The 23,240-nt window shown below is 36.8% G+C and overlaps 1 protein-coding gene across 1 annotated transcript in view; it reads left to right on the forward strand.

Annotated features, from left to right (window-relative positions):
* The window catches only part of LRMDA (leucine rich melanocyte differentiation associated), a 643,835-nt gene that overhangs the window by 337,408 nt on the left and 283,187 nt on the right, over window positions 1–23,240 (forward strand). The window contains exon 3 of the mRNA XM_051801025.1: window positions 15,303–15,429. Within this exon, the coding sequence (XP_051656985.1) occupies window positions 15,303–15,429 (127 nt within the window). The remainder of the gene's footprint in view (window positions 1–15,302; window positions 15,430–23,240) is intronic.

The following is a 23,240-nucleotide window of genomic DNA, read 5'->3' on the forward strand; positions in this document are numbered from 1 at the left end:
GAAAGGAATTGTTTGTATCTTGCCTGATACACAAACACACCAGAAGAAAGGAAAACAAAGGAAGACTAGTTATTAGTCCTACAACTTGTCAGTTTGATTAGTGAACGGTTGCCTCTCTCTCTTCTGAGAAAATACTACATCTTTAAATGATGTCCATTCTTAAATGTAGAAACCTTGCATTGTGTCTCTTAATGCATAATTGGACTGTCTTTTAATACAAGCAGAGGCACTTGTTTCTGAATATAAACCCTGCACCTCAACAGGTCAGGAAGATAGTAAAAACCTGTTGTTTGGCTTTGTCTTGGGGAATAATGGAGTCACTAATCTACTTGATCTCTGGGAGTCAGATAAAGAAGAAAGTGAACGATGCATACATTTTAAAGATGGAAGGCACTTGTAAAAGCAATTCCTTTGGAGGGAAAAAGTAGAGCAAAGGCTGTTGGAAACCTTTTAATTAGTACTAATTACCTCAGCAGAAAACGTTGGAGGCTTGAAAGGATTTGTGTCAGCAAGTGAAAGATCAAAGATTGCGACGCTCGCATTTTAATCTGTTGGCTATAAAAACGAATGAGGGGGTGGTAATGGGGCCCATGAGAATGACAACCCAGGTGGTGGAGGCCTTAATCCCTTCTTTACTGCTAGTGCCTGAGGCCTAGTTCCAATTACATAATAAGATGATTTAATTTTTGCTTTAATTTTAACAAAAATTAAGTTTATTTTAGCCTTCAGTAAGGACAAGACAAGGTTTCCAGACAAAATCCTGTCAATTTATTTCTTTTAATGTTTTAAGTCCAAGCCTTTACTTAGCCATTTTTTCCCTAAGTGGCTGAAGCTGCTCTGTACAAGGCCACGAGGCAGCAAAGGTGCTTTGATGTGGTCCCTGCAAATGGGGAGGGGCTTGCAGCAGGTCACTGGTGGCCACTGTGGCAGCATTTAGGGGAAGCTGGTAGTGCCATGAGTGAGCCTTCTTTCTGGTTTGTTTCTTTGGTTTTTTTTTTTTTTTTTTTTTTTTTGCTTATTTATTGTTTGATATGGCTTTTGTTGTTTGTTTTTTGTTTTTTTTCCAACAAACTGCCTAATTGCATCAGTGAAGAATAGTTCATGGGCATGGTGATATTTCAGTTCTTTGTATTCTTTCAAAACACTCCAGGTGGGTTCACATGATCATGTATGAGGTAAATTACATCTTTTTTTTTTTTGTGGCTTGAGCAGATTATGTGCCCCTCAGAAATCTCATTGTCATTGAATTCCTCTATGGTCAAAAGAGTGAGCATATGGCTGAGCCTGAAGAGAGGCTGATGGCTGCAATGTAGTCATCAAATGGATTGATTTACATCCAGGAATTTCCAGCACTTCTGCACAGCCAGGCCCAACCCTTGTGTTGAGGGGCATGTAGATGCCTCTTGAAGCAGCTTTGGGTTTGCAATTCAACTCATGCAGTCAGGTGTCATCTATGCACAGGGAACTGATAGGGTTTGAGTTTAGGGATTTTTTTTTTTAACTGGGCTTTTACAAAAGGTTATATTACTTATGCTCTGTGGATTCAAGTTGCAACCACTCATGGTTTTGGTTTTACAGGTAGTTGCACTAAAAATCCAGAGGCAGTGGCAACATCAGTAGTCAGGCCTCTATTCTCAGATCTTTAAATTTATTTATTCAGCAACGAAAGATTGAGATAAACTTGGAACTACATACTTCATTAAATTTTATATTGATTTTTAAAAAATATTTGAATCATGTTAAATGTGTATATGATTTAGATAATTGTTTGACAGTGTATATAATAGCACATCTTCAACTACTAGCGTATGCTGCTTGTAACTCAGCCTTCAGCTTCAGGTTCTTATGGTGTGTGATTTTATGCTGACATAGTAGAAAGCAGTGCTTATTTCAAAATAGATTGTTTTGAAGGAAGTCTTTTGGTCCCTCAGTAGGCTTTGTATGTGTTGGCATGACAGTAATATGTGAAGTAACCTTTTCAAACGTAAGACTTGATGATCTCGGAGGTCTTTTCCAACCTTAATGTTTCTGTGATTTTATGAGTAAAACCCAGATGTCAAAGTTCAGTGTTGTCTTCCTTTTGCTTGCCTTTTTCTAATCTGTGGAATGTCAGTTGTCTTTAGGCGTGTTATGGAGAAACTTTTCTTGAATCTCACTCCTAGGGCATGGAGAAACAATTGGACTGAGACCTGAGCCTCTTTCCAGAGCAGTGTAGGGGAGTAACACTAGCTTATTTTTGGGAGGGGTGGCTCTTTCGTGTTGTATTGCTCCATCATGGGCCATGGCAGGTGACTGTCCCTGTGAAGCTCTTCAGAAAGACCCAAGGTGGTTCTCTGTTTCTCCAGGAGATGATGGTGCAGTCCCTTTATTTTAACATGATCCTAAGATTTTTTGTATTGCTGTGTGGTGTGAAGAACGTTTGAATATATATGGGCACAGTGACCAACTAAGAGTGTATTGATATGATCTGTGTTTTGGTAGTTAGTCATTATCAACATCATCATCATCATCCCTAGCCTATCAAATCCACAATTGTATATCTTTTGATGATGGGATTTCTGCTGGACTGTAATTTTCCAATCAGATTTTAGACAACTTATTAATTTTAGGAACTGAAGAGGGAGGTGGGAGGACAGAAACCAATACAAAAATAGCCTACCATAGAGTCCATAGTCCATCCTCTTGGACTGTAGGTTGTTAGCAGCTCTCTTTTCCTGCTAGTGTTATGTATGGTTCAATTTTAAATATATATATATGTATATAAAAAAAATATAAATAATTTAAAATATAAAATGTAGAAATTGAGGATTCTGACAGGAGGACACTATCCAGCATTTTTTATTATGTGTATTTCTTTTTTTTTTTTTTTACATGATATATGAATTGAAAGAAATGTATTTGTTGTCCATCATGTATGTTTCTGGGAAATTTTATTGACTTATGTGATAATCTTTATAATCTCAGAGTCTGAATTCTAAAGTCTTGTTTTGAGCAAATGCTTTTCATTATTAAACACTCTGTGCTTCCATTGCTGAGGCAATGTGTTAATATCAGTTGTTATTTTCCATAGTATGAACAATGGTAAAAATAAACAAAAGAAACCCCGAAATGAACATTGCAGTAAACTAATAACTTCATTTTGGCCATGCATTTGTTGTTTACTTATGCAAGCAGTTACTTTTGTAAACAATTTTAATGCATGTTGCAAGACTTTAATTGAAACACAACTTCCCACCACCACCCAATTTGACTACACAGGTTGAATGAACAGATTATATGAAAGCATTATCTAAATCACAAGGATATAAGGACATGCTTATATCTGATTTTGAACTCACATACCCAGATCTTTGCAGGATAAGGCCCAGTAACACAAAAAAGTTATTCAAACAATTAGTCCTGAGCAGTTATCATGCAATAGTGTTTGACTGAGTGCAGTGTGTGGTAATGATTCCCAAAAGTCATGGGGTGTTTCCTTGCTTTCTGCTCTTTGCAAGGGTGATTTATGAGTTTACAAGTTCCTTCCCAAACTCTATAATTGCCCTGACAGTTTCCCAGATGGACTATATCCAAGTTGGTATAAAACAGTACTCATTGCAGCTGGACCTTCTAATTTATCTGGGGTTAGGTATAGGACTTCTTGTTCTTTTTGTCTCTATTTAAACTTCTTTTTACCTCCCAAGAAACACTGTACCATTGTAATTGGTACTACATTCCCTTCAAACACCACATATTCCTGAAAGCTGAGTTTTATGAATGGAAACAAGGACAAATACAAAACTCCATCTTTACATATACTTAGCAAGTCAACTTTCCTCTTGCCAAATCCATCTTCTCTAGGATTCCTGGCATGAATTCCAGCAGGTTCCCCTTCTCAGTCCCACCGTCAGTTCTGATTTAGTGCTGCCAGAAACTCAAAACTTTGGTGGTCACGTTTGCAGATTGTTGGTAATTCTCTGTTTTGTATCAACCGAGTGGCTCCTCCTAGCCCTGAACGCAACTATTTGCTCTTTCTCCCTGGCAGTGCCAGACTGGCCAGTTACATCCCACTCCAGCTGGACTTGTCCTGCTCCCTGGCATTCATGCCTTCTTACTAAGTGTTATACAAGACACATACACACACTTCACAAACGGTCCCAGTTATGCCACTAGTTTAGAAAGAGATGAAAGAGGATATAATGTTAACATTGATGACAGACCCAGTAACACAGTTACTTTGTTTAAACAAGCCCATAAAAAAGTGTTTCCCCTCTTGCAGCTTTTCTGCTGTTGCAAACTTCCAGTTGCATAATGTACAATTCACTGGAGATTGTGCAGACATAAGCAAAAGAAAAAGCTGTCTCTTGCTTGTGTATACTTGTGCTTTGGAGTAAAGCACATCCATGTGGAAGATGTGCTGCCTAGCAGTTAGGTAAACTCCTTGAAAGGATACTAGTTATTCTCATTTGACTCAGTCATGTATGTTTTTATGCTAAGTTTTATAGGTCTAATAATCTGTTTACTAGCTTTTGGGACTTAAGTGTGTGTTATAGGAAGGAAATCTGTTACAAATAATGGTTTGAGAACAAAAGAAATATAAAGTAAAGGTGAAAATTTGCCTTGCACCTGGAGATCATTAAAAGATTTTCAAACTATACACCAGAAGTTAAATTTCATAAATTGTTACTGAAGCACCTAAGGTTATCTTTTTAAGGCACCTAAGGGCTTGAGCATTAAGGATGCGGATGACCAAAATGTTCAGAAAGACAATACTAAAAGTTGTATTGTGATTAAAATAAATATTGAAGGATAACCTAGATCCTTACTCCAGAGACATAAGGGTGTGTATTATTCTTGAACAAATTTTTTAAACATGTAACAAATGAGAGCCTTGTGTGACCAATTTTGTTGGTGTAATTGAGAATTTCAATGATCAGAAGATACGTGACTTTTGGAAGCTCACCAGCAGTGGCTTACATTTTGATTCAGTTACTCATATTTGTTTGAGGAAGTGTGCAGTTTAAATAGATCCTTTTAAAAAAAAAAAAAACAGCCAAAATGTTAATGCAATGATTCTCACTTCAGTACTTTATTAAATCTATTTAAATATGCATTTGAATACTTCAGAGGCTTTAAACTGAATGTTTAAAAAGAGATGAATGCAGTGGCGACTAAATTTTAATTGCCTCTAATCTCTTGCTACCATGACAATAAAAATAAAAACTTTTTAGAAGAATATTCTATGTAATACATTATTTGCCAGGAATATTCTTAATCAGCAAATCCATGTAAGTACGAACATACATTTTCTACTTTTCCATAATTTTAATATGTAAGTTGTATGCTTCTAATAATCTTTGTGTTCTTCTTATCTGCATTTAACGGCATTAAGATATCTTCCTTAATATTATTGAAAGTGGAAATATCTTTGTCTTCTTCTTCCCCTTTCTCAACAAATTTAATGGAAAATTTAAAAATTTGAAATTAATCTACTCTATCTTATTTTGCTGTGCAGTTCTGAAGGACTCCGATGAGCCTGGATAAGCTTTAGGGAGAGACACATCAAATATAGGCAGACAGCTCCTGTGTCTGGTAACAAAGAGTGAGGAGGTCAAAACTATCCCAACAGGCCTGAGCAGGTCAGTCAGAGGCAAATGTTGGAAATAAAATTTGGTGGGGAGGGGAGTAAGGGGCCTGGGTCAAGTCCTGTTCAAAAAGTCAGCTTTGTCAAAAGCTTCAGTCACATTCTTACCTACAGGCAACCTCTGCTGATCCCAACTCATTAATCGAACTGGAGAGCCGTCTTGACCCTGGCTCCTTCCCTTTGAAGTGTGGTGTCCTCTGCAGCATGAGGAAATAATTTGCTGCCTGATTCAATGAGCCATCAGTAGAGCCAGCAGACCTAATGACATGTGAGAATATTAACCTCCTACCACGAAGAGCTGTGAATCTTGAGAGGCAGTCTATAATTCACCCAGCACTCCTGAGCCTTCCCTTTCTGTCTTATTCTTGCACTCACTTTCTCACTCACAGGGAGAGAGAGAGAGAGGAGAGACCCTCTTGTCGTAAAACTTTATTTCCTTCGGTAGTGTGAGCCTTACTGAGCTGCTTGATAATGAGTTACTTTCCTTTTGCAGTTGGATAAAATTTATACTGAAAACTAGATGTCTGTCTTGCATACAGTAATTTCTGTTTAAAATATGACACAGGCTACATAACTGACATAAGAGGGTGGTAATCTGAATATTTACCCAGGTAGACTATTTTATATTTCCTTATTTATTTTTCATCATCTTAGGAAAAAAGTAAAAGAAAGAAACCAAACATGCATAATAACGATGTTGTTCTGTATAATGTATGTTTTCCAGCTGCCCTCAATCAAGAGGATCTTTCTACAATTCTCTTCTTTTTTCATTTTCTTTTTTTTTTCTTAATACCTAAAGAGTAAAACAGTTCTGCCTGGCCAAGTACTGTGTGTTATGTGCACACACAAGGGTGTGTTCTCACCCTTTGATTCTTAACAAAGAAACAGATTGTTGGTCTAATCCCATGCTTTAAAAGTCAGGGCTGGTTTTTCTCTTGTTGACTCCTTTAGAATTTTCAGTCATAGATTCAGGTCTCAATGTCTGGTAAACTTCAGAAAGTGAGCCACTGTTATTCATGTGGCTAAATAATGAGAAAGGAAAAGCAAAAATGGCTCTGTGTGTATATACTACCCACCATGAAAATGGTGGTGATTACCAGACTTTACACTGTTATATAACCATATACAGTAAAATACTGTGGGAGGTTTTTTTTTCATTTTTGATGTATTTTCATAGTGCTGATTGGTGCTGGATAAGGTCAAAATTTAGAGATTATGGGTACAGATGGGGAACAGTATCCATCACAGCAAATCCCAGACCAAAGGGACTACTGCTGGCAACTTAGTCTTGTCTGTGCTATAAAGGGTTTGGGTCTTTTTACTGTAACTGTACTGGCAAATTCATCATCTTTGGTGGAAACAGTTTTCAGAAGCAAATAAAGTTGTAGCAAGTGTGAACACTTATAATGGTAAGAAAATATTTCTCCACTGGCAGTGAAAGTTAGTGATACAGTTGTGTAGCCAAGGCTTTTCTGTTGGAAATTGAGCATAAATTCTGTTTTGTTACCATTAGAGGGATATTTTGATTCTGAGGAGTTGTTGGTAAAAACTGTTGGTGTATTGTGTGGATCTGGGCACAGGCTAAGATACCATGAATAGGTAATAAAGGAGGGTATGGAGACAGAGCAGGGTAGATAGCAGAAGGAAATAATAAATAAATGGGAGTCATACGCTGTTTAACAAGTACTACAGTGTCTGTGGTATGCACCTATGTAGATCCCTGTCATTTTAAGTTGTTCTAAAGATATTTTTTAACATCAAGGGATTCAGTGTTATGTCCATTAACTATTCTCTGCTATCATGCTAGAGCAGTCTATTAGTCGTTCTCACCTCTTATAGCTGGTCACAAAGGCCAGTCCCCTTGCCTCTCTCTGCTTCATCTTTTTTATTAAGTTTATTAAAACTAGTCAGATTATACTTTCTTATGGCACAGGCTGTGCTTGGTCCATTCATTATGGTTTCTTATCTTGGCAGGCAATCTGAATTGAACGGCAGCTAGTCCATTATGCACATATGAAGCCCATCACTCCTCCAGCAATGGCCAATTCATCAAACATTTATCTTTTGCCCTCTGAGCAGTGCGTCAATTTGCTTGTCAATCCTCAGCCTTGGTTGTTGTGGAAGATGGGAGAAAAATTACTTTTCTTTTCCCCCTTCTCACTGAACTCTGGTAGTCGAAATGGGCTTTACTCTACTCACTCTACAGGCTTGTTAGCCCCCGCTTCTCTGTGCAAAAAGGGGAGGGGTCAAGTTGCTATCTGAATTGCAGAGTGACAGATTGATCCAAGATACAGTAAAGCTTTCATTATGGCACTGCCTTTGCACTTGAATTTGCTCATATTTCCATTATAATACTGTTTTTTAGGCAGTTTATAAATAGGTTCTTCACTTGGCACATGGAGCTGAGAGGAGCTTTTAAGAATGAATACATTGCAGGGTCTTAGCTCTTTGTAGGTTGTTTGTTTGTTTACTCTTTTTTTTTAAACAGGGAGGTTTGTATTTTGTAAACTCTGGCATGTTCTTTTTCTATTTCTAATCAGTAATAATTAATTGAATTCTTTCAAGTTCAGGAAATGGCAGTTTGCTTTTTTTTTTTTTTAATGCTGTTTGTTTTACTAGGACTGAATCCATGTTAAGATTGGGGAAAAAGACAAATAAAACAAGAGACTTGCATCCAAGTTTTCCTCTTAAGTCCTCTAACCTTATTATTCTTCATCAAATACTTTCAAGAAATATTAGCAGAACAATGTTAAAATCCATACTTAAAAATATTAGGGAAGTGATGCATCCACTGAACTACTGGTGGTGTTTTTTCCAGAACACCCTTTGACAAACTTTTATGAATGCATAGAGTCACTTCCTCTCTGCTTGATAATTCTTAGCACTGTTTTGCAGACTGTATTTTGTTATATTGAACTTATTCGATGACTAGGTGACTAAGAGCTCATTTTCTGATCCATTTTGTATTATTTTAAAATATTTTATATGGCTTACATGAAAACTGCCTTGCCACAGGCTATAGTATGCTGATTGTAATTTTATTTAAATTTAAACAAGATTGTAACAGTAATATCATATAAAATCTTGGCATGTTTAATTCTAGAGATGTAATATGAAAACTTAAGCAAAAAGAAGCCTAACATGAAGGATAAAGCTTAAGCTGTATTAATGGGATCTTCTCTTGAGCAGAGGTGTGTTAAATATACACAGTGAAATCTGAGACTTTAAGAAGTTCATTAGAAAAGAAATTGAACCCATCACAGTCAGACTGGTTGCAAAATCATCTTTTTTTATTTGTTTATTTGTTTTATTTCTCTGTGTGTGTGTATGTTTTGTTTTTTGTTATTTTTTTGTTGTTCTTGTTTGTTTGTGGGTTTTTTTAGTAGGGTCTTGGTAGGAGAGAATGGTGTTTGAATAACTGAATGGTTGACTGTAATATATTTTTGTGAGCTACTGAAAACTGTAATTGGGATTTGTGGTTTATTTCACCAGCTAAATAATCCACCCCAATGGGGGACAGCTCTAACAGGTTTTTTTACCTTAATGTTGCAGATTCTTCTATAATTTCATTGCAAGATTTTGGACAAACAGGCTGTGTTCATCCCTCCCAAATATATGTGCTTCACTGAGTCTCACCTGAAGGTCTGATTTACCTTCTGGAAGTGCCCATCTTTTCTTGCTGCCTGTAAGGAGTTATGAATAACTGGGCGTCTGTAGATGGATGCATTGTTGCTTTTCAGATAATGTCGTCATTTGAGGAACTGCTGCTTAATAGCAAAATCCCTCTCTCAAGAAATTCTGCATTTCTGTTTTATAATTGGTAGTAATGGGTCTGAAATGTTGTGAACTTAACTTTTAGAATTCAAAAGGCTCATCTCTATCTATCTGTTTATTGACTCTATTTTTGCTTGTGTTTTCTTTGAGGTTTTGGGGTGAGGGGTGACTTGTAAGGGTAGAGAAGTTTGAGCTTCTTTTTTTAAGCAATGGAATTTGTTGGGTAAGACTCAGAACAAGACTATTAAAAACCAGAAGAAGATTCTGAGTTTTCATGAATCCCTGCCGTTTTAATGTGCTTACGTAGCTCTAGTTGTGCGAGATGTTTTCATCCCAATCTTTCTGGTAATATGGTGTCCTATGTAGTCTTGTGTGCTTCCAGTGTATAAGAAAAGGAGAAAAACAAGGGATGGATACTTATTTTATTATATATCTGGAAGTTAAGTATGACCTTTATGTGAAAAGATTCAGAAACTAATTGTAGATCCAGTTCATAACTGAAGTTTAATCTTTTCTTGTGGAGATCTCTCTTTCACAGGTATTCAATGATGCTGCTCATTCATTTCTTTCCATTTTCTCTTTTGCTGACCATATTCATAGCCTTGCCCCAAGTTTTACTGAAATAGCTGCTTACAGATATTTTGTTTACTAACAGAAAGATGGAAATGTACTGACTGAAAGTGAGGCAAAATGCTACCTCTAGACAGCCTGCAAAATACTAACATTCCCTCTGATAGTAGACAAAACAAAGCATTTCTTGTTTTCAAAACATTGACAACCTTGTTATCCATTGAACAGAATTTCATGATTCGTGTTTTATGACTTGTCTACTCCAACCTGGGCCCTGACCCACACTAGAAATTTTGGACGTTCTTTACTTTCACTGGGGTGCTTTTTTTTTTTTTTTTTCTGGTGTTCTGCCTTGGTCCAGAAGTCATGTCAGATCTGTCCATTAAATACTTCATTCTGTTTTCTTTCTGGATCTATTATCATGCAGAAAACTGTGAATAAACCCTAAGTAGGACTGGGGCGGGGGGGGGGAAAGCATTCATTTTTGAATACTGTAGGATCATTTTTTGATGCTTTACTTGTACTTTGTCTGCCTGATTCATATATATATATATATGTGTATAAACATATTTGTTGCTCTTTGTTTTATTTTGGTGAGGTTAAGTCAAAGGACTAGAAGTCAAGACTTCTGGGTGTTATTTCTTGTCTCTTAGAAAATTGCTGGAGGTCACCTTCCGTTAGTCACTTAACCTCTCTCTGCTTTACTACAAAATGGAATTTTAAGCTCAGCAGGTTTTTGAAAAGTAATTCATTAATGTTTAAAAAAAATGCTTTGTGCTCCTTGGCTGGCAGGTGCTGGAGAAATAGAATTTGCATTTCTATTTAAATACTGAAATTATCTAGTACAAGGGTTCTCATGTTGATTCTGCTCTCCTGTAATCTGTTAAAACATTAAAGGCAAGAAAAAAGGTATTTTAAAAAGCTCTTGTTTTGTAACAGCTCCATCTTTAACTTCTGCTAATGGCTATCTCTTCTCAACAAAGTGCAAATCAATTTCAAGGCTAAACCCAAACTCTCTCATTTACATATTGTTAACTGCTCTCTCTTTTCCTGTTAAACAGGAGGAAAAAGTCAATTAGATATGAGGCAGCTGTCTTATTAATAGAGGGGTGGGATAAAATGTGGGGAATACTTCTTTTTCAGCATATGCTTCTGAGCAGCTTGTTCTTCTGGACAAGGACAACTGCAGAGTACCGAGGTTTGTCTATTTCATGAGAGGGTTCTGCTTTTTTTCATTTATAAAATGTCATATTTTCATTGTCAAATATTACCAAAATGAAGACTTGCTTTTTACTTGCATTGTAACCAAATCCCTGTCAGGTCAGAGGGACCACATGAAATAGTGTAGTTGACAATTACCATGCATACACATATAAAGAAAAAAAAATTCTGTCATGACATTCCTTTATGATTAAAACTTTTTACAAACCATGAATGAATTATGGAAAAGAAAGCTGGAAGAAATCATGCTGATTAGCCAAAGAACTTGGATAAAATGACATTTCTGAGACCTTTATATTCTAAAGGATTATTTACTGTCTGCTTACAGAACATCTTAAGTCGTTTTGCAGAGGGAGTCAGTTTCCTGTTTAACGCAGTGTTTTTGTAAGCTAATGAGGGCAAAGCGTGAGCCATAGGCAATGATGCTGTGATATTAGCTGTGACAGGGAGCTTGATCATAATTATCTTAACGAGGATAGGGTTAATTACAGTGGAAACTTAAAGTTTTTTCTGTTTGAATGAGGCGGCACTGAATACGTTGTGATGTTTTGTCGGTTTGATGTGACTTTGAAAATTGCAATGGAAATCTCTTGGCAGCACTTGCTCTCCTCTGGGAGCAAAGTGTGAGCCCTGCAATGAGGTAACTGAGACGGTACCTGTGGGTGAGATAATGGGCAGCTTTCATGACGTTAGAGCTGGGACAAGCAACCCTGCAATCCACCTTAGTGATGTTTATTGGCCTTTTTAAAGTAGGGCAAACAACTACTTGCCACTGGCCCTTCAGTGCTGGTTGTATTGTTGTGGTAAGATTGTGCATTTTTTTTAAATATACTAATATGGAAAGACATTTTTTTAATGCTGTGAACTATGAGAAAACAGCTCAGATTTAATTTTAGACTGGTTCTCTTTCTTAGGGGATGTCCCTCTTTTTATACTCCTCTCTTGGGTTGTTTGTGTCCTTCCTATGCTGTGTATATATACACATTCCTCTCCTGTTTTGTAATGGACTCATAAGGAAATACTTGGAGTACATTAATATTTCTCTCATCCTCATTAAAAATAAAAATGACAGTATTTTGTGCTGATTTCTGTCTCAGCTTCTCAAAAATGTTTTCTATATATGAATTCCCAATTGCAATCCTTTCTTATCCGCCATGTGCAGATAGGAAATTGAGGCTCACAGAAGTTATGGGACTTGCTGAAGTTTGTACCATAAATCTATTGTGTGGATTGTACTTAAAACTTTTACATTTTGGAGTACAACTGCTGGGCAGTATTTTCTTATATAACATGATGGTAGATGATGCCTAGAATTCAGTAGCTATAATCACTGAATGATAACAAACACTTTTATTTCCTTTTTTGTTTCTTTGCCATATTTTACCTTTCTTTTTTTTTTTTTTTGGTGCTAATGTTTTCTTCTGGATAAGATGAAACAAAGAATTTCATGGATAGCAAAATAACATATATCTGTAAATTTATATTAATGGCTACACCCTCTCTCTGTACTGTGGCAACCCCTCCCATCTTCCTGGACTCTGAATTTAGGTGATTAAATCACCAAGTGCACACTGCTCTGATGACATGAAAACAGCAATTATAAGCAACCCCCTGTGTAACATGGCTCCTTTTTAACTGAGCAGCTAATAACATTACATGGCAAAAATTATCAAAACCAGACAGGTGTAAGGAGATTTGCGCACACTTTTCTCTGCCTATCTATGAAACTAGTACTCTTGTGTTCAGCCCAGGGTTGTGAAAGAAAGGCTGTTTCAATAGGCAACTCCCTCTAGTGTTTCAAGGCCTTTTGTCCCACTTCATGGCTTGTCATTTTGTTTTATGCCTCCCCTGCAGCAGTTTTGGATGTGTGCTTTCTTCTCCTTGCCAGTTGCCAACCATTTGCTGATTCTCATGATAAGAGTATTATATTTGCATAACATAACTCAGGAACAATGTGTATTTTGATGCTGACACTGACCAGAGCCCAAGCAGTGTTTTTTCACAAAGGACCTATTAACATCCCATAAGGCTCTGTGGTGCTGACAAGGAGGTGGCCTTCTCTGAACTCTTTTGGCAAGTCAAAGTCATACATTGAAAAGCGAGGTTTGGAAATAATCCACTATTTATATAATAAAGAGTATTTAAGGGGAATTTGCTAAACTAGGTTTGTCAAACTGAAATGAAAACTCATAACAGCTCGATAAACTCACTGCTACTTCCTCTGGGTTATTTTGCCTTTTAAAGGTACTTGGGGGAAAGCACTGTCTGAGATGTTTGCTGATTTCTCGTCTGATCTTGAATTTGGCAAAACCAAGTCTGTTGCAACCTTTTGCTGAACTAGCTGGCTCAGTGCAGCATGCTAGCACAGCTCTTAAAGGAGTACAGTTTATGTAGGCTGAATTGAGGGGTTTTTTTTCAAAATTGCTTGTTAAAGGCAAGTGCAAAAAGTGTGACTCTTACTGTGGTGATTGTTTCAGTATAATGTTTATAATAGAGGCTTTTATTTTTTCTGCTTCAGAACTTGTAGTCTCAAGGCATTGTAACAAAATAGATAGGCCATAGGGTATAGGCATGGCAAATTTTCCTCAGGTCTGACTGCCCTGCATCAAAATGTCATTAGTAATAGTTGTACCTCCCTTTCAAGTCAAGGGACTGTGAGCGCTTTAGAGTCCTTGGACTGAAATACACTGCTTCACTGTTGTGCGAATGTTACTTGAATATTCATAGTTTAGTGTACAGTACCCAGTGTAAAGGTCACAGACTTGATTTCTTTCTGTTGCTTGAACCCTCTAACTGTGATCTATAAATTGTTAGTAAGTTGTATCTACAAAAGCTGGATCTGGTTGTTGTTGTACAGATGAATGTTAAATTGTCTGATTTGAAACCCATATACTTTCTAATAATTGTGTTTTCCTCCAGTAGTAGGGTCTTTAGAACATTCTAACAGGGACATTTTGATCTTTGCCAAAAACTAGGGAGAGGGTGAGGAAATCCCCTCAGTATAAATGTCATTGCTAACTGAATAAACAGTACAGACTGCATCTCCCTTATTCATCACATTTTAAAAAACAGCCAGGAGATACAGTGATGATCTTCCCACTGGTAGGCATAGTAGATCAGCTGTCAACTCATGCAATCTCAGCATATCTTTAGGTGTCTGGTAGGTGAATTAGCTGTGAATGCGTGTCTGTGCGTATGCTTTGTATATCATGTGTCTTAGTTGATTAATGTGTGGTTTTGGTTTTTTTTTTTACTGTTGGAATGTGCAAGCATTAAGAATCAAGCTTGGAATAGGTGTCTTAATAAGGTACTGAAATGTTCTTTTTTAGTTTTTTTTTTTTCTTGTACTTTGCTATCGGAGGAATGAATACCACCAGAATGTTGTTTATTTACAAGGCATCATCTTCACTGCCATGTTGTCAAATGCTCCTTTTTAAAGCTACTCTCTGCAGTCTGACCTGTGGCTTGACAGTGGGATAGTAAGTTCTGAGAAGAAAACAAATGCCTTTTCTCTCCAGAGTAATTCTGCATTTTATTTTGTAGAGAACGTTTCACTTTGTTTGCAGGGACTGAAAAAGCTAATTAAGTGGTTAATAAAAAGGGGGAAAAAAACCCTCTTCTACATTTCCTATTATTGCACGTAAGGTAACTGCTAAGAAATGATACTTGAAGTTGTATTTATTATTGTTAGCAGGGTATGATATTTCTTGGCAGAAATGATGGATGACAACTTAAATTTGTGTCCAGGGAATGAAGGTGAACTGTGACAGAGTTATTTATCTTGGGAATGGAGGTTAGGGTCAGGCGAGGCTGGGTGCCTGAAGGCACAAGACATTGACAAATTCATCCTGCAGGCCCCATATCTGAAGCCTTTTGTTTTGGATCCTGGCTACTCACTAAGTGACCCGCATCCTTCATCCTGCCAGCATGTGAAGGATGTGTTGCAGTGCCAGCACTCCCCTTGCCACTAATGCTTGTCATTCACTCTTCTGACAGGCCCAAACCAAAACTATTCCCACTCCTGAAAGGGAAGGTTAAAATATTTATTTCAGCTCATAATGGCCTCCCTGATTTAGGGGAGTATCATTTTTCCTGTTGCCTTTGTCGTTTGCAGGTCACTAGAAGGACTGAAAACATTCAGTTACTTGGAAGAGCTGATCCTGGACAACAATCTACTTGGAAATGACCTTCTGTTACCCAGGTTACCCCACCTCCATACCTTAACGCTCAACAAGAACCAAATATCCTTTCAAAGAAATACCTGCAAAATGTCAAATGAGTTTTATGTGTCAGCCAAATTAAAGTATGTGAAATATAGCTCATGTGCAGACAAAGCATTCTCTCGTTTGGCACCTGGAATACTTCATAGTAATTTATTATAGGTCATTCATAAATGAAATGCACCATTATATCTTCCTGTTGCTCCATTTTAGTGAGAGATCTAAGTTATGGCTCTGAAGAAATCTTTCTAACAGATAAAATAGAGAAAGAAAATAATGTCAGTGCTACCAGTGTGCAGCAGTTCCTGTGTTTGCTTGGGGTTCTGTTGCAGGCTGACCTCTAGTGGAATAGAACGTGCAGTGAAATGCTGTTACGATTTTATACTTTAAATAGCTCTTAAAACATTAAAGTAAAATAAAATTAATTTAAAAAAAGACACACAAAAATTTTAATACTTTTCTCTATTTTAATGAAACTGTAATATCCCCAATTTGATATCTACTGTGGAGCTGCAGCTCTAAAAGCAAGTCACTTGGTGTTCCAGTTCTGTATAAATTCATATAAAATACTATCCAAATCAAGGTCTTAATACATTAAAGTATTTTGATGTATGGTTCAGTCCAGTTGTAACCAATCAGTCACTTTGCCATATGCCTGAAGTTAGTGCCTGTTTCTGTTTATTAAGAATAAATATTTCAGCATTTGTCTAAGTACTCTGCTCAATCTGAGCCCCTAGTCTGCGGGCTTATAGATAGTGGTCTGTAAAAACTAATTATCTGCAAGTTCTGTGGGCATAGACTTGATTATTACATAATTTTCCCATACTTTGACCCTTCTGGAGATTCGAACATGTGTAATATAAGATTTTACAGAAGGGAAGGGTGATCAAATTGTGGCCGAAAGGCCAACTGAGGCCTGCAGAGTCTTAGAGCACAGACTATTAAAGCCCTCTCCTTGTAATTGCAGCGTGAGGACAAAGCTGCTCAACTGCAGGCTTTTATTACAGACAATGTAAACAGAGAGCAATTTACCTCCTACTAAAGCAAAATCCTCCTACTGAGGGGAATAAAAATAACTGCAGATTCTACGATTTCTGCACTTATTTTTGACTCTATAAATAAATAAAAATCAGCAGAGTAACTTTTTTTTCTTGGAGCCCTGGAAATTTGCCAAGAGTGTTTCTTGAACAGTAACCATCGTTACTGTACTAGGTATTTGGCTAGATTTATGGTTAATGTAGGATACTGTGGGTTGGATTTGAATAACTGGTTTTATTTTTTATTGTTTGGTGCCATAGTAAAATCTGAACTGATGAACAATGAACAAGAACATTTTTGGTGATACATTGGGTGGTGGTATGTCTGATGCAGTATATCTCCTTCTACTAACCATGAAATATAAATTTGGCCATAAGACCAAAAAACGTGTCATTATATTTGTCCTTTGAGGGAATGTCAAGGAGAAATTTTACACTTGCCAAAAGGAGGGAAGGGGTATTGAATAATAACTTGGTGAACAAAATCAGAGAAAAAAAAAATCCTGTCAGAGGTAATCTTTAAAGAATTTCTACTAGTCTCACAGACATACTAAAATAGTATTGTCAAGTGAGTAAGCTCTCAAAATCAATGATAACATGGTAAGAAAGATTTGATCTATCCTGGGATTTTTTTTAATTCAATCTAAAAACTATGAAGTTAGAGCTTTGAGAGTATTAAGCTACCCAGGTTATAGAAATAATGTATGCATTTTGTAGTGTGCTACCAATAATTTAATAGAGGAGTTGCAAACTGCCCAGGGAAGAAAAACTAACCACTGTCCATCATTAACATTTTGAGCCCTAGGGACCAATGATCTCTTGTAGGGAGGATACATCAGTCTTCAGAAGCACAGAAACCTTCTAGATTCTTCTCTTCAATGTGACTGCCATATTTGAAAAAGATCTTATTTGAACTTGAATCTCTTCTTTTAATGAATTATTTCTCTGTTGAATTCTTTGAAAAATGTTAAAAAAAATGTACATTTAATAGAATAATGAAATACAATACAGAAAAGATTGTTCAGTATATGACAGTAGCACTACATAAAGGACAAAAGTGAGGAAAGAACGCTGACCTGAAACAAAATGTCGATTGGTGGAATATTATTATGCATATATAAGGAGAGTGAGAGAGAGATGAAAACAAACAAAAATCCAAACTGACCCCTATGAAAATTGGAATGCCATATAAAACTTAAAGCTCATATGAGATCTTTCCTGGGTATTTCTTAATATTACCGTACTCTTATCTCCTTTTATGGCTTCATTTTGATCCATATCTTGTTTTGGTAGTTCTGATAAGAGCTTTCTACTCCTTTTACATGGTTCACTTATTGTGTGACATTGTATGTGTAAACAACATTTGGCCCCTCCTAACATAGTGTCTGAGGTGAAGAGAAGAGGCAGGCACTGGTCTCTTCACTCTCATGACCAGTGACAGGACTCAAGGAAACAGCATGAAGCTGTGTCAGGGGAGGTTTATGTGAGATATCAGCAAAAGATTCTTCACCTGAAGCGTGGTTGGGCACTGGAACAGGCTCCCCAGAGAAGTGGTCACAGCACCAAGCCTGACGGAGTTCAAGAAGCATTTGGACAATGCTCTCAGGCACATGGTGTGATCCTTGGGTTGTCCTGTGCAGGACCAGGAGTTGGACTCAATGATCCTGATGGGTCCCTTCCAACTCAGCATATTCTATGATTGAATCTAGATCTAGGTTTTGAATAGTTAAAAGGAAAACCAAAATATTTCATATGACAGAGTGGGAAATCTAGAGCTGGGCAGAATGCCTATAATGGTATATACATTGCTTGTGGCAAGAGGAGTTATCAGTGTGATTCAGATGTAAGGATTACATGTTTCTGAGTCTTTGAAAACAGTGTAGTGAGTACCTCATCTGAAGAATATACCAATAGCTACTTCTAATATAATGTGTCTTCACACAGGTCTTGTCATGGTTTCTAATAGTTACAGATTTGCTTAACCTCCAAAGTGTAGATTGTAATTTATTCTGCCTCTGTGCTTGTTTCTACATTGTCCTCAAGTACTTGAAGACACAGAAGTCCCAGCCTGAACAGAATCTCATTATGTTAAGTGCTGAGGATTTGATGTGTAGATTGAGTGAATATATTAAAGACACGAATTATCTCCTATAATGCATGGTTCCCCATCTCCACTAAACAGAGAACTGAGCTAAGTTCAATTCAGTTCAGTACAGCACTCTTCCTGCATATACTTCTGAGTTCTCCATGCCACAATTATGGATTTAGTGAAAGCTATGTGACTTGTTAGAGAACTGCTGTATCTGATGAGCCAAAAATCTTTCTTCTGGAATAAAGTGTGCCTGAAGTAGAAATTAAGTAATGTGAATGCCTGATGCCAAACATCTGTGGAAGAGGGAAGTAGTCTTCAGTCCAGGTGATTCCTTGTGCTGTTCTACAGCAGTGCTTGGATGAGTTCAATTCCAGATATCAAAACCTTTTTAAAAATCCTGAGCTGCTACTTTGTTCTTGACTGTGATGCCTTCAAAACCTTGAGCAACATTTGGGCAGAATAATGTTTAAAAAAAAATCTAAACAAAAAGTAATCTTTGTGAGAAAGAACATATGGTTTCATGATGGACCACTATAGAGAACTAGAAATGTAATTTTATTGCAGGAATAGAAACATTCTCACATTTGTATACTTCACAGCATTGAAACCTGGTCTTCAAATCTGCAGCCTTGGAACTATCAGGATTCTGAAATATCTTTAAAATCACTGGCAACTCCAGCTACACAGAGAAAATTAATGCTGCTCCAGGAGGCAGAATGGGATTTTTTTTCCCATGTGTTTGGTATGCAGGAAGCTCTCCATGAGATATATGGACTTAGTTAATTACCATCCATGCCACACTCTTTCTTTCTTGAGCAAAATGCTTTCAAAGTCAGTGAACAAGGCCTTATCTGAAGGTCCTAGCTCCCTACCAGACAAGGTTCAAGCCAGAGTGAGGCATACAAATGGCTGTGTGTGACATCCAATTGCACATAGGGAAGGGTAAGATGTATACTTGCATATTGCAAGCTATTTCTGTGGTTATCCAACCTTGAAGACCTAGCACATTCTAATGGAAAAGCGTTCAGGTGGCAAAGATCTTTTCACACTGCATTCAGAGGAGAATTGGTAACTTCTGCTTCAAGGCTATTTGACTGTAGAATAGCTTGTGATTGCTGGATTGTGTTTGTGATAAATTTAATTGAAGCAAATGTTTCAACTGGGAATAAATATAGGTACCTTTCTCGTTCATGACTCTGGTAGAAGTGTTATCCAGCTGTTTTAATGTTAAGTTGATTGCAGCACCTGCATGACAGATAATTAGTTGACAGAAGATTTTTAAATGAGAGTTTGGGGTCTTTCTGTGTGGTGGTCTGAATTCTGCATGATATTTCTGATATTCTCATGTACATATTTCAAAAATATTTTCCATGTAAAACTGATTGCTCTTTACTTTGTTTCTTTACTTCCAAGAACTTCCAAAAGCTGTAATCAATGAAGTTCCTTATTATGAAAAGTTCTCCTGCAGCTCCTCTGGGAAGTGAAATGACTTTTTGAAAGGAAATGGTGGAGCAACTTGGAAAGCAGCGAGAAAAAGCACAAGAGTGGTTACTTTTCTGTATTTGAATGTGTGACTAGTAAAAAACTGCTAGCAGACAAAAAGTTTACGGAAAGAAATCCTAGATTTTCTTGCATATTTCAAACTATATCCAAAAAATAATTGCACAGTAAGATAAGAAACACGTATAGGTTTGTTTGGATAGGATAAATTAATTTAGAAACCGTTAGCAAAGGTGTTTCTGCATAGGTTTGACTTGCAGTTATTCCTGAGAACAACCATGAATGTGGTTATACCAAGAATACCAGTAAGGAAGAAATAGTATGGAGTTTGGGGATGACCAGCATTAGTTCTTAGTACTTAAACCTTATATTACTCTGCCCTGGAAATATGCTGGAGGGACACAGCTAAAGAAGCTCTTGAGAACACAGAAATCAGGAATACTGGAGCTCATACAACATCATCCAGTAGTTTCTGTGTGAATCTGCTCAACCTCTCAAAAGTATAAAAGACACAGCTTAGCATCACAATGACTGGCCCAGCTTGCAAGGTTCTCCTAACATTGACTAAGTGAAGTGGCATTATACTATCCACCAAAGAGTTTACAACTTTGACCTTACTTAAATGTAATATTTCCTGGGAACTTGTCTTTGAAGGGTTTGTAGGGGGACGTAGTCCTGACTATCACTAGAATTTTGACCCATGTTAAAGGATTTTCTGCAAAACAAACAAAAATGTTAAAAGCTTGCATTGACAGTTAATTCTGAGCCAGAGAAAGGAGATACCTAATTTGCTTTGGGCTTTTGATTGTTCTTTTGCCTTCTGGAGAACCTCAAAAAATAGCAGCCTTGGGTACCAGACAGTGAGTGAAAACAGGAAAGTCAGAACATGCCTATTTGTAGGATATTTTTGGTTCCACAAAACTTGCAAAAAAATGATATTGCTCTGCAGCTAAACCAGATGCACCATAGTACTGTGTTTTCCAAATAATTCTGTTGCTATGTTTCAGTATTGCTGGTGGCATTTGTTTTTCAAAACAGAAAATACAGTGACGAGGTTGTGTTTGATTGTGCATATGTCTGCTTGTGTGGTGTATATATAAGTGTAACAGGGTGAAGGGGTTTTAAAAAATTAATCTCTGAGAGATACGCAGTTCTTTTAAATGTTTCCCTAACTTAAAGCTAGAAACAGTGCAATAAATCAGTAAAGACTTTTGATGAGGATGAAATTTTAAATTATGTCCAGTATGTTTCTGTTCATTGTTCATGAAGACCAGGTTAGATTTTTGGAGAGGTCCATTGTTGTATAGTTGCCCAGAATTGATGTTGTAGCTTGTGAGCTGTATTGCTGAAGAGTTTAAAATTTTAATTATTACAAATTTTTATTTTAGTCAACATCTGTTAGAAAGAGAGGCATTAGTGGATTGGTAATGATGACACTTGAATTAGGAGATGGATTGCCACACTAAGGCACTTTAATTGTCATAACAGTGATACTTTAAACCATTTTTCAAACAGTGGACTCTAGTGTAAGTATTGGCATCACTGTTACATATTCACCTGATGATCAGTGACACTGACTTTGGAAAGATCAGTCCAGGGCTGATCTTTCCAGGGCTGATCAGTCCAGCCCTGATCAGTCCAGGGCTGAAAATACATTTTCACCAGCACTGTCCATGGATTTAGTTGTGATTTTTCATTTTTGAAGAGAATGGAGCTGAAATTGTTCTTAGAAATAGCACAGCAGAATTTTGCAGCTCTTTGGCTCTGATTGCACCCGTATGACCCTCCTTAGACTTCAACAATAAACCATAAAAAAGGAAGCTGGCAATAAAATTTCAGACTTGCTTTTGATTTTATCCCTCCATATTTTCCTAGCATTGTTTTAGAAAGACTTAATACTTTTGATGGTATCATATAGTTCCATAGTTAAATAAGTATATGACATGCTAATCAACTAAACAGTACACTAGAAGTGCACCATGACTTAGGATTGATTTCTGAAAAATACTTAATTGTGAGAATTTGAACAGGATAACATTTACTTTTCCTACATGCTTTGTAAAGAATAACTGTGATGGTAGGTGAATGGGCTTCTTAGAAAATCAATCTGTACCTTGAGTTTTGTTTTGTTTTTAGGAAGGAAAAGAAAAGGTAGTTAAAGTCCTAAAGAAAATAATTAATTATTTTATTTACGATATAACCACTCTTAATAACTATTTATGATAAGTATCTCTTGCCCAGTATACTTTTTAGAGGGGTGTTTCAGTGCTCAGGGTTTAGATACAAGGTATTAGATACAAGGTATTGGAACCTAGACACTAATTTCCAAATTTGGGAGTTTTAGATTTTTGAGACGCAGACTATCAACTCCTGTTATTTACCTAAAACTCTTGTTGAAAGTGGTGTCTCTGCTTTTTGCTTTCCTTAGGACTTTGAGGCACAGTCTTACACTTGCATATCTACACTGACACTGCTCTTCATTACATTCTAAATGCATTTTGATATTTTCCTTGAAGTCTGCGTGTTCAGATGAGTTAGAATACATGTCATACTCCACATTTAGCAAACTTTTGGGGAGAAAAGCTTCTATACAAGAAAAAGCTCTATTGAATTGACAGGCAAAAATCCTGCATGTTTAATCCATAAAAGAAGCAAAAATTTTGAATAATTTGTTGGTGGATTTGTGTTGTTTTGTATTTTTTTCCTTTTGATAGGAAATTACCATATACAATCAAACCCTTCCAGTAGCTAACCTCCTAGGTGTTATGGAAATAACTGTCTTTATTAGTAAACTCTCTCAGGGAACCTTTTTGCAACCTAAGTAATACTGTGAGAAATTAAGTGTTTCTCCTGGCTGAGGGCAGGTGCCAGATTCAAGTACTTCTCTAACAGTCTTAGGAAACTTTTAAAAAGCTTTTCCCTTGAACATCTGTGGAAAAACAGTTTGTGAGCTTCCTATCACAGTCACATACTTCCTGAAAGAGCCATGAAAAAGTGTATGTGTGAGCTTGAGGTCCAGGTATGACATTTAGCACCAAATTTTGATCGATAATTCACCCAGCTCACAAAGACCTGTATCATATGATGCTACAAAAAGATAATGTTTCTAAGGGTCTGGTAGATTACTTACTGGCATGTAGCATTCTAAAATGTGGCTTTGCCAAATTAAAAGTTAGCATTTTTACCTTTTTGATGAATTCATA

Source organism: Manacus candei, unplaced genomic scaffold, assembly GCF_025592945.1.
Source record: "Manacus candei isolate 608988 ecotype Guabito, Panama unplaced genomic scaffold, ASM2559294v1 h1tg000050l, whole genome shotgun sequence".
Lineage (NCBI taxonomy): Eukaryota > Metazoa > Chordata > Aves > Passeriformes > Pipridae > Manacus > Manacus candei.